Raw genomic sequence first — 15,116 nt, forward strand, 5'->3', positions numbered from 1 at the left:
GAGGGGGCAGCCTTAAGTCTACTGATGATGTAACAGGCGTTTGAGGTCAGTCCAATACCACTGTTAAATACGATTGAGAGGTAAAGTTACACAGTCACTGTCTGACTGACCTCTGGAAAACGTTTTAGAAAACTTTTGACAATATTAACCAGAAAAGAATTTGGTAAATTATCATTTCACTACCCTGGTTCAAGAGCATGGGGGACAATAATAACAAATACCGTGTGCTAAAAAATCCAGTTGTTCTAACTATCCATCCAGGTGTTGAACCTCTTCTTGGCCTTGCTGCTGAGCTCGTTCAGCGGTGACAACCTGGCGGCTCCAGAGGAGGACGGGGAGATGAACAACCTGCAGATCGCCACCGGCAGGATCACCAGAGGCATCGACTGGGCCAAGGCCTACGTCATCCAGCAGTTCTGCATTATCATAGGGAAGCAGCCTACGGAGGATGGAGATGGGGCTGACGGTAATGGGGGTAGTAATGGGGATGTGGACGGCCTCCCAAAGGGCAGCTTGGCTTTGAAAAATATAATCTCCAGTGACAACCCAAAGGCTGATTTGGAGCTCACAATGCTTGACGTTTGGATAGACGATGTCAACCCAAGTGGATTTCTTACAAATGACAATTTGACCCTGGATGTACCTATTGCCAAAATGGAGTCGGATGATGATGAGGATGACATCTCTGAAGAGGAAGAAGGAGAAGGTGCAAATGGAGATGCTAAAGAGGATACTGAGGTAAGACCTTGGCATTATTGATGAGTAAAACATGACACAGACATCTGTTCCCACTGGGCACACACTGGTTGAATCGACATGGTTTCCATGTCCGTTCAATGAAATTCCGTTGATCCAACGTGGAATAGATGTTGAATTGATGTCTGTGCCCAGTGGGGTTATATTTTGAGCATTTATTACAAGCAATATAGAGAGTTATCAAGACTAAGGCTTCATACTGACAAGAGAAATAACCAATATACAAGCACATGCACATCATATATTGTTATCAATTGCCAATTTTATTAGTACTAGTATTATTCTATTCAGTATCAGTATTATTGTAATGCGGATAAGATAAAGAACATTTTCCTTTTGGTACGTTTTATGGGGTCTTTGGTTTCTTATAGCCAAATCACATAAGCAAACTACAGTATTTTTGTTCTGCTGTGACAATCAAAATAATTCTGTCTGCTGCTGACATGCAGGGTAGACTACCCACATAAAAAAATCCTACAGTTTACTATATAATACTACAGTACTTACTATAGAATTATGTAGTAAAATTTATTATACTGTTGAATACTGTACTGCACACTGTAGTATCCCTCAATCATGTGTAGTACTTACTATAGAATGTTGTAGCATTGTATACTGTAGAATACTATAGTAAATACTACAATATTATCCACCAAAAAATACTATAGTAAATAGCGATGCACCGATATGACATTTTTGGCCGATACCAAAATCCAATATTTTCCTTGCCCCAAAAAAAAACGATTACGATAACCGATATTTTACATTTTGCGGCCTTTTAAGCATTCTAGTACAGTGGAAAATTTAACACACACATGGACGCAGCGGTATAAGGCTCTGCATCTCAGTGCAAGAGGCGTCACTACAGTCCCTGGTTCGAATCCAGGCTGTTTCACATTCGGCTGTGATTGGGAGTCCCATAGGGCGGCGCACATTTGGCCCAGCATCGTCCTGCTGTCATTGTAAATAAGAATTTGTTCTTAACTGACTTGCCTAGTTAAATAAAGGTCACACACACACACATACACACACACACCACATGACCAATAAGTTATTTTTGAGGCATTTGCATGTTTCCCCATCACCAGTAAAACATAATCAAAACCAATTTCTTTCACTTACTTGCTGTGCTGCTTCGTTGTTCATTTGTTCAGTCTTTTCATTCTCAACCAGGATTTCTATGGAACGTTGTTTGGGTCTTTCCGTGTCAAAAAAGATACACGTCAAATAACAGTTTTTGACTTGGCAAATGACACGGCATGTTTCATTAGCTTTAGTTAGCTAGCTAACTATATAGCTAGGTCTCATCATCTAAAATAACCCTAATTTATAAGACAGTTCTTATTTGATTAATGGTGGTCGGACCCATCTATTAGCCTTCAAAATAAAAGTATGGCATAATTCTACTATTTGTATTTATTTGCATCACTGTCAATGACATTCTTTTATTTTGAAGGCAAACTGCAAATTCCACTACTGTGCCTAATCATTATTGCGGCTAGCTTCACAACACATAACCCTGTCTGGTTGAGCCTCACTAGCAAGATGAAGCTAGCTGGCTGCTTATAATGTTAGCTCCGGGCAACAGGGTTAAGTAGCCGGCTAGCGATTTATTTTCATGAACTGAAGTTCAATTTCAATAGGCGAACAACAAGTGGCAACCTAACTAATATTACTCACAAAGATTCCTAAATCATTGCTAAGAATAATCAAAATGACTGCAGTTTCTACTGGTCATTGTTTTCAGGCTGGTTGTATTAGTGCTAGCTAGGTACCAAGCTAAAGCTAGGTACCCCAGAAGTTGCGGTCGAACAAATTATGCTTTATTACCAAAGCGGTATTGTAAACACATCGTTCGTGGCCGGTGTTTGCTTGTTTGCAGACTTTTTTGTACAGCTTTGACAGTGCTACTGTATTTTGTTTGACATGCAAAGACCCAAACGGCATTCCATAGTATGTATGTCGTGAAGCTAATAGCAGTGATGCTATTATTGTGAAACTCCGATACGGCAACATTTAAAAAATAGCGCACTTGGTACTGTGTACCGGTGCTCGACCAGTCGGCGAAAGCCAACATCACCCACGACAGAGAATGGTTGCCGTTCAAGGGCAATGAATTCCATTATCTTATCTTTAATGGATTTCGTCTTTGAGTTGTCTCGCTTGTTGACTGCTCGATCCGCACAGCAGACATTGTGTGGGCTAGGTTAGGAATGCTGTGTTGCACATGTAGCGCCAAATTCTATGTCATATAGGAATGCATGGTAGCTTTGACATAGGTTTCTAACATCGCCGTTGAACTAGACAACGGCCGATACCGATGTTGGCATTTTTAGCTAATATCGTCCGATTCCGATATGTTCACCGATATACCATGGATCCCAAATAGTAAATACTCCAGTCATGTCCTCAAAAACAGTACAGTCCGCAAAAACACGACTATTGTAAATACTACAGTATTTAATTTGCATATACCCTACCCATTCCCCTCCCCATATCCCAATTTGTGACAAGTGAGAAACCTACATGCCAAGTATAGGTCATATATTATGTTCCCTATAAGTTATAGAAAAGAGCAGAAGCTCTGAACTATCCATTCAGACCCCAGTCCTACCGACCTACCTGCAGGTTATGGGAAATTTGCTCTTTTAGTATTTCTCCAGTAGGTTTCCTCAAGGAGAAAGCCTTCACTTCTATGTTAAAGATAAAAGTAAAACACTACAGTAAATATTACAGTATACTACAGTCATCAAAAACACTACGGTAAATACTACAGTATACTACAATCCGCAAAAACACTACATTAAATGACTATACTATATACTACAGTTTTCTTTAACTACATTAATTATACTATAGTTAACTGCATACACTACAGTATTCACTGTATAGTTTCAGCAGACTTTGCTCCACAAAAACACTTCAGTGAATACTGCTGTAAAGACTGCAAAACAATTTACTGGGATCAGTGTCATCAGACCCAGATAGAAGCTCATAAAGATCACATACTGCCTCTGCTACAGAGAGAACATCCATCTATCTCTGATCGTCTGGTTGCAAAGAGAGGAGAGACCATGTGACTGTAAGACGGAGCGTGGGAAAGAAGACCAGCGCAGCATGTTTAGCAAACCTGACACACACACACAGCTACCTGCATACTCACACACACTCCTAAAGGAAACACTTCACACCACTCATACTCTTACTGTGTCGGGGTACAAATAAAAATCTGTGAAAGCTAGATATTTTTATGCTGTATATACAGTACCAGTCAAAAGTTTGGACACACCTACTCATTCCAGGGTTTTTCTTTATTTTTTCTACATTGTAGAATAGTTGTGAAGATATCCAAACTATGAAATAACACATATGGTAGTAACCAAAAAACGTTATCAAAATACACTGCTCAAAAAAATAAAGGGAACACTAAAATAACACATCCTAGATCTGTATGAATGAAATATTCTTATTAAAAATTAAAAACCTTTTTCTTTACATAGTTGAATGTGCTGACAACAAAATCACACAAAAATTATCAATGGAAATCAAATTTATCAACCCACGGAGGTCTGTATTTGGAGTCACACAAAATTAAAGTGGAAAACCACACTACAAGCTGATCCAACTTTGATGTCCTTAAATGTCCTTGTAATGTCATGCAATTTCCTTAAAACAAGTCAAAATGAGGCTCAGTAGTGTGTGTGGCCTCCACATGCCTGTATGACCTCCCTACAACGCCTGGGCATGCTTCTGATGAGGTGGCGGATGGTCTCCTGAGGGATCTCCTCCCAGACCTGGACTAAAGCATCCGCCAACTCCTGGACAGTCTGTGGTGCAACGTGGCGTTGGTGGATGGAGTGAGACATGATGTCCCAGATGTGCTCAATTGGATTCAGGTCTGGGGAACAGGCGGGCCAGTACATAGCATCAATGCCTTCCTCTTGCAGGAACTGCTGACACACTCCAGCCACATGAGGTCTAGCATTGTCTTGCATTAGGAGGAACCCAGGGCCAACCGCACCAGCATATGGTCTCACAAGGGGTCTGAGGATCTCATCTCGGTACCTAATGGCAGTCAGGCTACCTCTGGCGAGCACATGGAGTGCTGTGCGGCCCCCCAAAGAAATGCCACCCCACACCATGACTGACCCACCGCCAAACCGGTCATGCTGGAGGATGTTGCAGGCAGCAGAACGTTCTCCACAGCGTCTCCAGACTCTGTCACGTCTGTCACGTGCTCAATGTGAACCTGCTTTCATCTGTGAAGAAGCACAGGGCGCCAGTGGCGAATTTGCCAATCTTAGTGTTCTCTGGCAAATGCCAAACGTCATGCTACCACTAGAATGAAAGCACCGCCAGCATTCAAAAGTGACCAAAACATCAGCCAGGAAGCATAGGAACTGAGAAGTAGTCTGTGGTCACCACCTGCAGAACCACTCCTTTATTGGGGGTGTCTTGCTAATTGCCTATAATTTCCACCTGTTGCCTATTCCATTTGCACAACAGCATGTGAAATGTATTGTCAATCAGTGTTGCTTCCTAAGTGGACAGTTTGATTTCACAGAAGTGTGATTGACTTGGAGTTACATTGTGTTGTTTAAGTGTTCCCTTTATTTTTTTGAGCAGTGTATATTTCAGATTTGAGATTCTTCATAGTAGCTTTGATGACAGCTTTGCACACTTTTGGCATTCTCTCAACTAGCTTCATGAGGTAGTCAGTCACCTGGAATGCATTTCAATTAACAGGTGTGCCTTGTTAAAAGTTAATTTGTGGAATTTCTTTCCTTCTTAATGCGTTTAAACCAATCAGTTGTGTTGTGACAAGATAGCTGTGGTATACAGAAGATAGCCATATTTGGTAAAATACCAAGTCCATATTATGGCAAGAACAGCTCAAATCAAATCAAATGGTATTGTTCACATACACATGGTTAGCAAATGTTAATGCGAGTGTAGCTTAATGCAGGTGCTTCTGGTTCGGACAGTGCAGTAATATCTAACAAGTAATCTAACAATTCCCCAAGAACTACATAATACACACACATCTAAAAGGGGTGAATGAGAACATGTACATATAAATATATGGGTGAGCGATAGCCGAGCGGCATAGGCAAGGTGCAATAGATGGTAGAAAATACGGTATTGTAACGGTTATCGTTGGTGGAAGAAGGTGAGGACCAAGGTGCAGCGTGGTACGTGTTCATAGTTATTTTAATAGAACACTGAAAAATACAAAAACAACAACGTGAACGAACAAAACTGAAACAGTTCTGTCTGGTACAGATACGAAACAGAAAACAACTACCCACAACTCAAGGGCGAAAACAGGCTGCCTAAGTATGGTTCTCAATCAGAGACAACGATAGACAGCTGCCTCTGATTGGGAACCATACCAGGCTAAACACATAGAAACACAAGATAAACACAAGAACAAAACATAGAATGCCCACCCTAACTCACGCCCTTACCAACCTAAAATAGAGACATAAAAAAGGAACTAAGGTCAGGACGTGACAGGTATATACAGTGGGGCAAGAAAGTATTTAGTCAGCCACCAATTGTGCAAGTTCTCCCACTTAAAAAGATGAGAGAGGCCTGTAATTTTCGTCATAGGTACACTTCAACTATGACAGACAAAATTAGAGAAAAAAAATCCAGAAAATCACATTGTAGGATTTTTTTATGAATTTATTTGCAAATTATGGTGGAAAATAAGTATTTGGTCAATAACAAAAGTTTATCTCAATACTTTGTTATATATCCTTTGTTGGCAATGACAGAGGTCAAACGTTTTCTGTAAGTCTTCACAAGGTTTTCACACACTGTTGCTGGTATTTCGGCCCATTCCTCCATGCAGATCTCCTCTAGAGCAGTGATGTTTTGGGGCTGTTGCTGGGCAACACGGACTTTCAACTCCCTCCAAAGATTTTCTATGGGGTTGAGATCTGGAGACTAGCTAGGCCCCTCCAGGACCTTGAAATGCTTCTTATGAAGCCACTCCTTCGTTGCCCGGGCAGTGTGTTTGGGATCATTGTCATGCTGAAAGACCCAGCCACGTTTCATCTTCAATGCCCTTGCTGATGGAAGGAGGTTTTCACTCAAAATCTCACGATACATGGCCCCATTCATTCTTTCCTTTACACGGATCAGTCGTCCTGGTCCCTTTGCAGAATAACAGCCTCAAAGCATGATGTTTCCACCCCCATGCTTCACAGTAGGTATGGTGGTCTTTGGATGCAACTCAGCATTCTTTGTCCTCCAAACACGACAAGTTGAGTTTTTACCAAAAAGTTCAATTTTGGTTTCATCTGACCATATGACATTCTCCCAATCTTCTTCTGGATCATCCAAATGCTCTCTAGCAAACTTCAGACGGGCCTGGACATGTACTGGCTTAAGCAGGTGGACACGTCTGGCACTGCAGGATTTGAGTCCCTGGCGGCGTAGTGTGTTACTGATGGTAGGCTTTGTTACTTTGGTCCCAGCTCTCTGCAGGTCATTCACTAGGTCCCCCCGTGTGGTTCTGGGATTTTTGCTCACCGTTCTTGTGATCATTTTGACCCCTCGGTGGGAGATCTTGCTTGGAGCCCTAGATCGAGGGAGATTATCAGTGGTCTTGTATGTCTTCCATTTCCTAATAATTGCTCCCACAGTTGATTTCTTCAAACCAAGCTGCTTACCTATTGCATATTCAGTCTTCCCAGCCTGGTGCAGGTCTACAATTTTGTTTCTGGTGTCCATTGACAGCTCTTTGGTCTTGGCCATAGTGGAGTTTGGAGTGTGACTGTTTGAGGTTGTGGACAGGTGTCTTTTATACTGATAACAAGTTCAAACAGGTGCCATTAATACAGGTAACGAGTGGAGGACAGAGGAGCCTCTTAAAGAAGAAGTTACAGGTCTGTGAGAGCCAGAAATCTTGCTTGTTTGTAGGTGACCAAATACTTATTTTCCACCATAATTTTCAAATATATTCATTAAAAATCCTACAATGTGATTTTCTGGATTTTTTTCTCTCACTATGATGAAAATTACAGGCCTCTCTCATCTTTTTAAGTGGGAGAACTTGCACAATTGGTGGCTGACTAAATACTTTTTTGACCTACTGTACATATGATATGAGTAATATAAGATATGTAAACATTATTAAAGTGGCATTATTTAAAGTGATGTTGTTTAAAGTGACTAGTGATCCATTTGTTAAAGTGGCCAGTGATTTGTTCTCCATGTAGGCAGCAGCCTCTCTAGTTAGTGATGGCTGTTTAGCAGTCTGATGGCCTTGAGATAGAAGCTGTTCTTCTTCCCAGCTTTGATGCACCTGTACTGACCTCGCCTTCTGGATGGTAGCGGTGTGAACAGGCAGGGGCTCGGGTGGTTGTTGTCTTTCATTATCTTTTTTTGCCTGACATCGGGTGCTGTAGGTGTCATGGAGGGCAGGACGTTTGCCCCCGGTGATGCGTTTTGCAGACCGCACCACCCCCTGGAGAGCCTTGCGGTTGAGGGCGGAGGAGTTGCCGTACCAGGCTGAGATACAGCCCGACAGGATGCTCTCGATGTAAAAGTTAGTCAGGGTTTTGGGTGACAAGCCAAATTTCTTCAGCCTCCTGAGATTGAAGAGGCATTGTTGTGCCTTCTTCACCACACTGTCTGTATGGGTGGACCATTTCAGTTTGTTGTTGATGTTAACGCCGAGGAACTTAGAATGTAGATAGGGGTGTGTTCTCTCTGCTGTTTCATGAAGTCCACGATCATTCTCCTTTGTTTTTTTTATGTTGAGTGAGAGGTTGTTTTGAGGACACAACACTCTGAGTGCCCTCACCTCCTCCCTGTAGGCTGTCTTGTCGTTGGTAATCAAGCCCACTACTGTTGTGTCGTCTGCAAACTTGATGATTGAGTTGGAGCGTGCATGGCCACGCAGTCGTGGGTGAACAGGGAGTACAGGAGGGGGCTGAGCACGCACCCTTGTGGGGCCCCAGTGTTAAGGCTCAGCGAGGGGGAGATGTTGTTTCCTACCTGGGGGCGGTCCATCAGGAAGTCTAGGAATTAATTGCACAGGGCGGGGTTGATGCCCAGGGCCTCCAGCTTGATGATGAGCTTGGAGGGTACTGTGGTGATATGCAACTTTTCTGGGAAGTTAGGAACAAATACACAGGCAGTTAGAAAAGCTATGGCTAGCTTTTTCAAACAGAAATTTGCATCCTGTAGTACTAACTCAAAAAAGTTCTGGTAAAGTGTAAAGTCCATGGAGAATAAGAACACCTCCTCCCAGCTGCCCACTGCTCTGTGGCTAGGAAACACGGTTAACACCGACAAATCCACTATAATTGAGAATTTCAATAAGCATTTCTCTACGGCTGGCCATGCTTTCCACCTGGCTACCCCTACCCCGGTCAACTGCCCGGCACCCTCCACAGCAACCCGCCCAAGCCCCCACCATTTCTCCTTCACCCAAATCCAGATACCTGATGTTCTGAAAGAGCTAAATCTGGATCCATACAAATAAACTGGGCTAGATAATCTGGACCCTCTCTTTCTAAAATTATCTGCCAAAATTGTTGCAACCCATATTACTAGCATGTTCAAATTCTCTTTCGCATCGTCTGAGATTCCCAAAGATTGGAAAGCTGCCGCGGCATCCCCCTTTTCAAAGGGGGTGACACTCTAGACCTATATCTATCCTACCCTGTCTTTCTAAGGTCTTCGAAAGCCAAGTTAACAAACAGATTACTGACCATTTCGAATCCCACACTACCTTCTCTGTTATGCAATCTGCTTTCAGAGCTGGTCATGGGTGCACCTCAGCCACGCTCAAGGTCCTAAACGACATCATAACCGCCATCGATAAGAGACATTACTGTGCAGCCGTATTCATCGACCTGGCCAAGGCTTTCGACTCTGTCAATCACCACATTCTTATTGGCAGACTCGACAGCCTTGGTTTCTCAAATGATTGCCTCGCCTGGTTTACCAACTACTTCTCTGATAGAGTTCAGTGTGTCAAATCGGAGGGCCTGTTGTCCGGACCTCTGGCAGTCTCTATGGGTGTGCCACAGGGTTCAATTCTCGGGCCGACTCTCTTCTCTGTATACATCAACGATGTTGCTCTTGCTGCTGGTGATTCTCTCATCCACCTCTACGCAGACGACACCATTCTGTATACTTCTGGCCTCTCTTTGGACACTGTTAACTAACCTCCAGACGAGCTTCAATGCCATACAACTCTCCTTCCGTGGCCTCCAACTGCTCTTAAACGCAAGTAAAACTAAATGCATGCTATTCAATCAATCACTGCCCACACCTGATCACCCGTTCAGCATCACTACTCTGGACGGCTCTGACTTAGAATATGTGGACAACAACCTGGGTGTCTGGTTAGACTGTAAACTCTCCTTCCAGACTCACATTAAGCATCTCCAATCCAAAATTAAATCTAGAATCGGCTTCTTGTATATCGCAACAAAGCATCCTTCACTCATGCTGCCAAACATACCCTCGTAAAACTGATCATCCTACCGATCCTCGACTTTGGTGACGTCATCTATAAAATAGCCTCCAACACTCTACTCAACAAACTGTATGCAGTCTATCACAGTGCCATCTGTTTTGTCACCAAAGCCCCATACACTACCCACCATTGCGACCTGTACGCTCTCGTTGGTTGGCCCTCGCTTCATACTCGTCGCCAATCCCACTGGCTACAGGTTATCTACAAGTCTCTGCTAGGTAAGCCTCGCCTTATCTCAGCTCACTGCTCACCATAGCAGCACCCACTCGTAGCACGCACTCCAGCAGGTATATCTCACTGGTCACCCCCAAAGCCAATTCCTCCTTTGGTCATCTTTCCTTCCAGTTCTCTGCTGCCAATGACTGGAACGAACTGCAAAAATCTCTGAAGCTGGAGACTCACATCTCCCTCACTAGCTTTAAGCACCAGCTGTCAGAGCAGCTCACAGATCACTGCACCTGTACATAGCCCATCTGTAAACAGCCCATCTATCTACCTACCTCATCCCCATACTGTATTTATGTATTTATTTATCTTGCTCCTTTGCACCCCAGTATCTCTACTTGCACATCCATCTTCTGCACCTCTACCATTCCAGTGTTTAATTGCTATATTGTAATTACTTCGCCACCATGGCCTATTTTTTGCCTTAACTTACCTCATTTTCACTCACTGTATATAGACTTTTATAGACGTTTTCTTTTGTTCTACTGTATTATTGACTGTATGTTTTGTTTATTCCATGTGTAACTCTGTGTTGTTGTATGTGTCGAATTGCTACGCTTTATCTTGGCCAGGTCGCAGTTGCAAATGAGAACTTGTTCTCAACTAGCCTACCTGGTTAAATAAAGGTGAAATAATAAAAATAAAAATAAAAATGCTGAGCTATAGTCAATGAACAGCATTCTTACATAGGTATTCCTCTTGTACAGATAGGATAGGGCAGTGTGCAGTGTGATGGCGATTGCATCATCTGTGAACCTGTTGGGCGGCATGCAAATTGAAGTGGGTCTAGGGTGGCCGGTAAGGTGGAGGTGATATGATGTAAGGTGGAGGTGATATGATGTACAGTGCCTTGCGAAAATATTCGACCCCCTTGAACTTTGCGACCTTTTGCCACATTTCAGGCTTCAAACATAAAGATATAAAACTGTATTTATTTGTGAAGAATCAACAACAAGTGGGACACAATCATGAAGTGGAACGACATTTATTGGATATTTCAAACTTTTTTAACAAATCAAAAACTGAAAAATTGGGCGTGCAAAATTATTCAGCCCCTTTACTTTCAGTGCAGCAAACTCTCTCCAGAAGTTCAGTGAGGATCTCTGAATGATCCAATGTTGACCTAAATGACTAATGATGATAAATACAATCCACCTGTGTGTAATAAAGTCTCTTTATAAATGCACCTGCACTGTGATAGTCTCAGAGGTCCGTTAAAAGCGCAGAGAGCATCATGAAGAACAAGGAACACACTAGGCAGGTCCGAGATACTGTTGTGAAGAAGTTTAAAGCCGGATTTGGATACAAAAATATTTCCCAAGCTTTACAGTTTTATATCTTTATGTTTGAAGCCTGAAATGTGGCAAAAGGTCGCAAAGTTCAAGGGGGCCGAATACTTTCGCAAGGCACTGTAAGGTGGAGGTGATATGATTTAAGGTGGAGGTGATATGATATACGGTGGAGGTGATATGACTTAAGCAAAGAGAAATGATAGTCCATAATTTCTTTAAGACATTTCAAGAACTTTGAACGTTTCTTCAAGTGCAGTCGCAAAAACCATCAAGCGCTATGATGAAACTGTCTCTCATGAAGACCGCCACAGGAATGGAAGACCAAGAGTTACCTCTGCTGCAGAGGATAAGTTCATTGGAGTTTACTGTACTTAAGATTGCAGCCCAAATAAATGCTTCACAGAGTTCAAGTAACAGACACATCTAAACATCAACTGTTCAGAGGAGACTCGGGAATCAGGCCTTCATGGTCTAATTGCTGCAAAGAAACCTAAAGGACACCAATAAGTATAAGAGACTTCCTGGGGTCAAGAAACACGAGCAATGTACAGTAGCCCGGTGAAAATCTGTCCTTTAGTCGGATGAGTCCAAATCTGAGATTTTTTGTTCCAACCGCCGTGTCTTTGTGAGACGCAGAGTAGGTGAACGGATGATCTCCGCATGTGTGGTTCCCACCGTATAGCATGGAGGAGGAGGTGTGATGGTGTGGGGGTGCTTTGCTGGTGACACTGTCTGTGATTTATTTCGAATTCAAGGCACACTTAACCAGCATGGCTACCACAGCATTCTGCAGTGATACGTCATCCCATCTGGTTTGGGCTTAGTGGGATTATCATTTGTTTTTCAACAGGACAATAACCCAAATCACATCTCCAGCCTGTGTAAGGGCTATTTGACCAAGGAGAGTGATGGAGTGCTGCATCAGATGACCTGGCCTCCACAATCACATGATCGCAATCCAATTGAGATGGTTTGGGATGAGTTGGACCGCAGAGTGAAGGAAAAGCAGCCAACAAGTGCTCAGCATATGTGGGAACTCCTTCAAGACTGTTAGAAAAGCATTCCTCATGAAGTTTGTTGAGAGAATGCCAAGAGTGTGTAAAGCTGTCATCAAGGCAAAGGGTGGCTAATTTGAAAAATCTCAAATGTATAATGTACTGTATTTGATTCCATATGTGTTATTTCATAGTTTTGATTTCTTCACTATAATTCTACAATGTAGAAAATAGTAAAAATAAAGAAAAACCCTTGAATGAGTAGGTGTGTCCAAACTTTTGACTGGTACTGTATATAATGATACGAGGTAAATATATATATATATAAATATATATATAAATATAAATATATATATATATATAAATATATATATATATATACCTCGTATATTTGTTTTAGTGTCTTGTAAATACAGAGCATGCCTTTGTCAGTTCCTCAGCAGGCCAAATCATATAACATTTGTTTCATTCAGGAGCTAAAGCCTGAACGATTGAGTAATGCATACCTTTGGCGTGCCTCTAAAATGGATCAAATGACATGTTTCACATGACAGCTCCGCTTACGGCTAAACCCATGGCATTTCAACTCTGACCTCTGCTTTAGCTACCCCAGCTGAGACCCATTTCTCAGAATATGGTGTAAATAAATTATAAAAGGGTAAATAAATCGTTTGATCACATAAACAAAACATGAAATAAGACACCACATCTTGTCAAATTATCAGACAGTGCATATTGACGCACGGTATAAATAAACAAAGCCAGTCTTTTTTCCGTTTTGAATTACATTTTATGTTCTCAAGTGCAGGGGTTGAATAATTCTTTGGAGCTGACATGTTTACAAACTTTAAAGAGACTGTAGGGCGACAGTTGCTATGTCCTACTTCTTTCCCACAGTGTGTTTACTCATTAGTCTAATGTGACAAGCGGCACTGTATGTGAAAGAGAGATACCATATGAATCTGTGACTGGGCAAAGAGTTATAGACACATAGGTAACTTAAGTCATTCCTCCTCTTACTAAACCAAATCATTTTGTGCTGTGTCTCAGCAAAAGCGTCTCGATCTTTATACAATCTGCTCAAAACAGTAAATAAAGGTCATAGTAAGTTGATGATATAGAATTACATTTCATGTCCCTCAATCCAACCCAGTGGGCATGATTAACCTCTGATTTCAAGATACAATTTATTTAAAGGGATTGTTCACATTTGATGTTTTTTATTTTTTTTTTTGCTATAAGGTTAGCTACAAATGGGATAGCGCATATTATCTAATACAGATGTCTCTCCCACTACAGTTAAAGAAACCTATTGCACCGGACAATGCCTCTTCAATATGCAGCACAGTGGACAATCCCCCTGAAGTGGAAGAAGAGGAGGAAGAAGAGGCAGACACCACCAACCCTGAGAACTGCTGGACCGAGAGTAAGGAGATCTCCCTCTTACAGGCTTGATGCTGCCATGGGAGTCAATATCCACGGAACAAAAAAATAAATGCAACATGTAAAGTGTTGTAACCCATGTTCCATGAGCTGAAATAAAAGATCCCAGAAATGTTCCATATGCACAAAAAACACATTTCTCTAAAATGTTGTGCACAAATTTGTTTGTCCCTGTTAGTGAGCATTTCTCATTTTCCAAGATAATCCATCCACCTGAGAGGTGTGGCATATAAAGAAGCTGATTAAACAGCATGATCATTACACAGATGCACCTTATGCTGTGGACAATACATGGACAATAAAAGGCCACTCTAAAGTGTTCAGTTTTGTCGCACAACACAATGCCACAGATGTCTCAAGTTGAGGGAGCTTGCAATTGGCATACTGGCTCCAGGACTGTCTACCAGAGCTGTTACCAGAGAGAACTGAAAGTTAATTTCTCTACCATAAACTGCCTCCAATGTCATTTTAGAGAAATTGTCCAACTGGCCTCACAACCGCAGACCACGTGTATGGCATCATGTGGGCGAGCAGTTTTCTGATGTCAACGTTGTGAACAGAGTGCCCCATGGTGGCGGTGGGGTTATGGTATGGGCAGGCATAAACTACGGACAACAAACACAATTGTAACGGTTTTCTTTCGGTGAAAGAGAGTCGGACCAAAATGCGGCGTGTAGATTGCGATCCATGTTTATTAAACTGAAGCAACACGAATCTAAATACAAACACTACAAAACAATAAACGTAACGAAAACCGAAACAGCCTAAATACTTGTGCACATAAACACAGATACAGGAACATCAGGACACTAAGGATAATCACCCACGAAACACTCAAAGAATATGGCTGCCTAAATATGGTTCCCAATCAGAGACAACGATAAACACCTGCCTCTGATTGAG

At 42.1% G+C, this 15,116-nt stretch overlaps 1 protein-coding gene and 1 non-coding gene across 5 annotated transcripts in view; both read left to right on the forward strand.

Annotated features, from left to right (window-relative positions):
* The window catches only part of LOC139364577 (sodium channel protein type 4 subunit alpha B-like), a 64,376-nt gene that overhangs the window by 35,738 nt on the left and 13,522 nt on the right, over positions 1-15,116 (forward strand). For all 4 annotated transcript variants that reach the window (XM_071101432.1, XM_071101430.1, XM_071101431.1 and 1 more), the window contains 2 exons: positions 262-738; positions 14,070-14,196. In XM_071101432.1, the coding sequence (XP_070957533.1) occupies positions 262-738; positions 14,070-14,196 (604 nt within the window). The remainder of the gene's footprint in view (positions 1-261; positions 739-14,069; positions 14,197-15,116) is intronic.
* On the forward strand, positions 3,392-3,445 carry LOC139365318 (U7 small nuclear RNA). Its single transcript, XR_011626607.1, has one exon. It is a non-coding gene; the product is annotated as a U7 small nuclear RNA (small nuclear RNA).

This window comes from Oncorhynchus clarkii, chromosome 13 (genome assembly GCF_045791955.1).
Source record: "Oncorhynchus clarkii lewisi isolate Uvic-CL-2024 chromosome 13, UVic_Ocla_1.0, whole genome shotgun sequence".
Taxonomy (NCBI): Eukaryota; Metazoa; Chordata; class Actinopteri; order Salmoniformes; family Salmonidae; genus Oncorhynchus; species Oncorhynchus clarkii.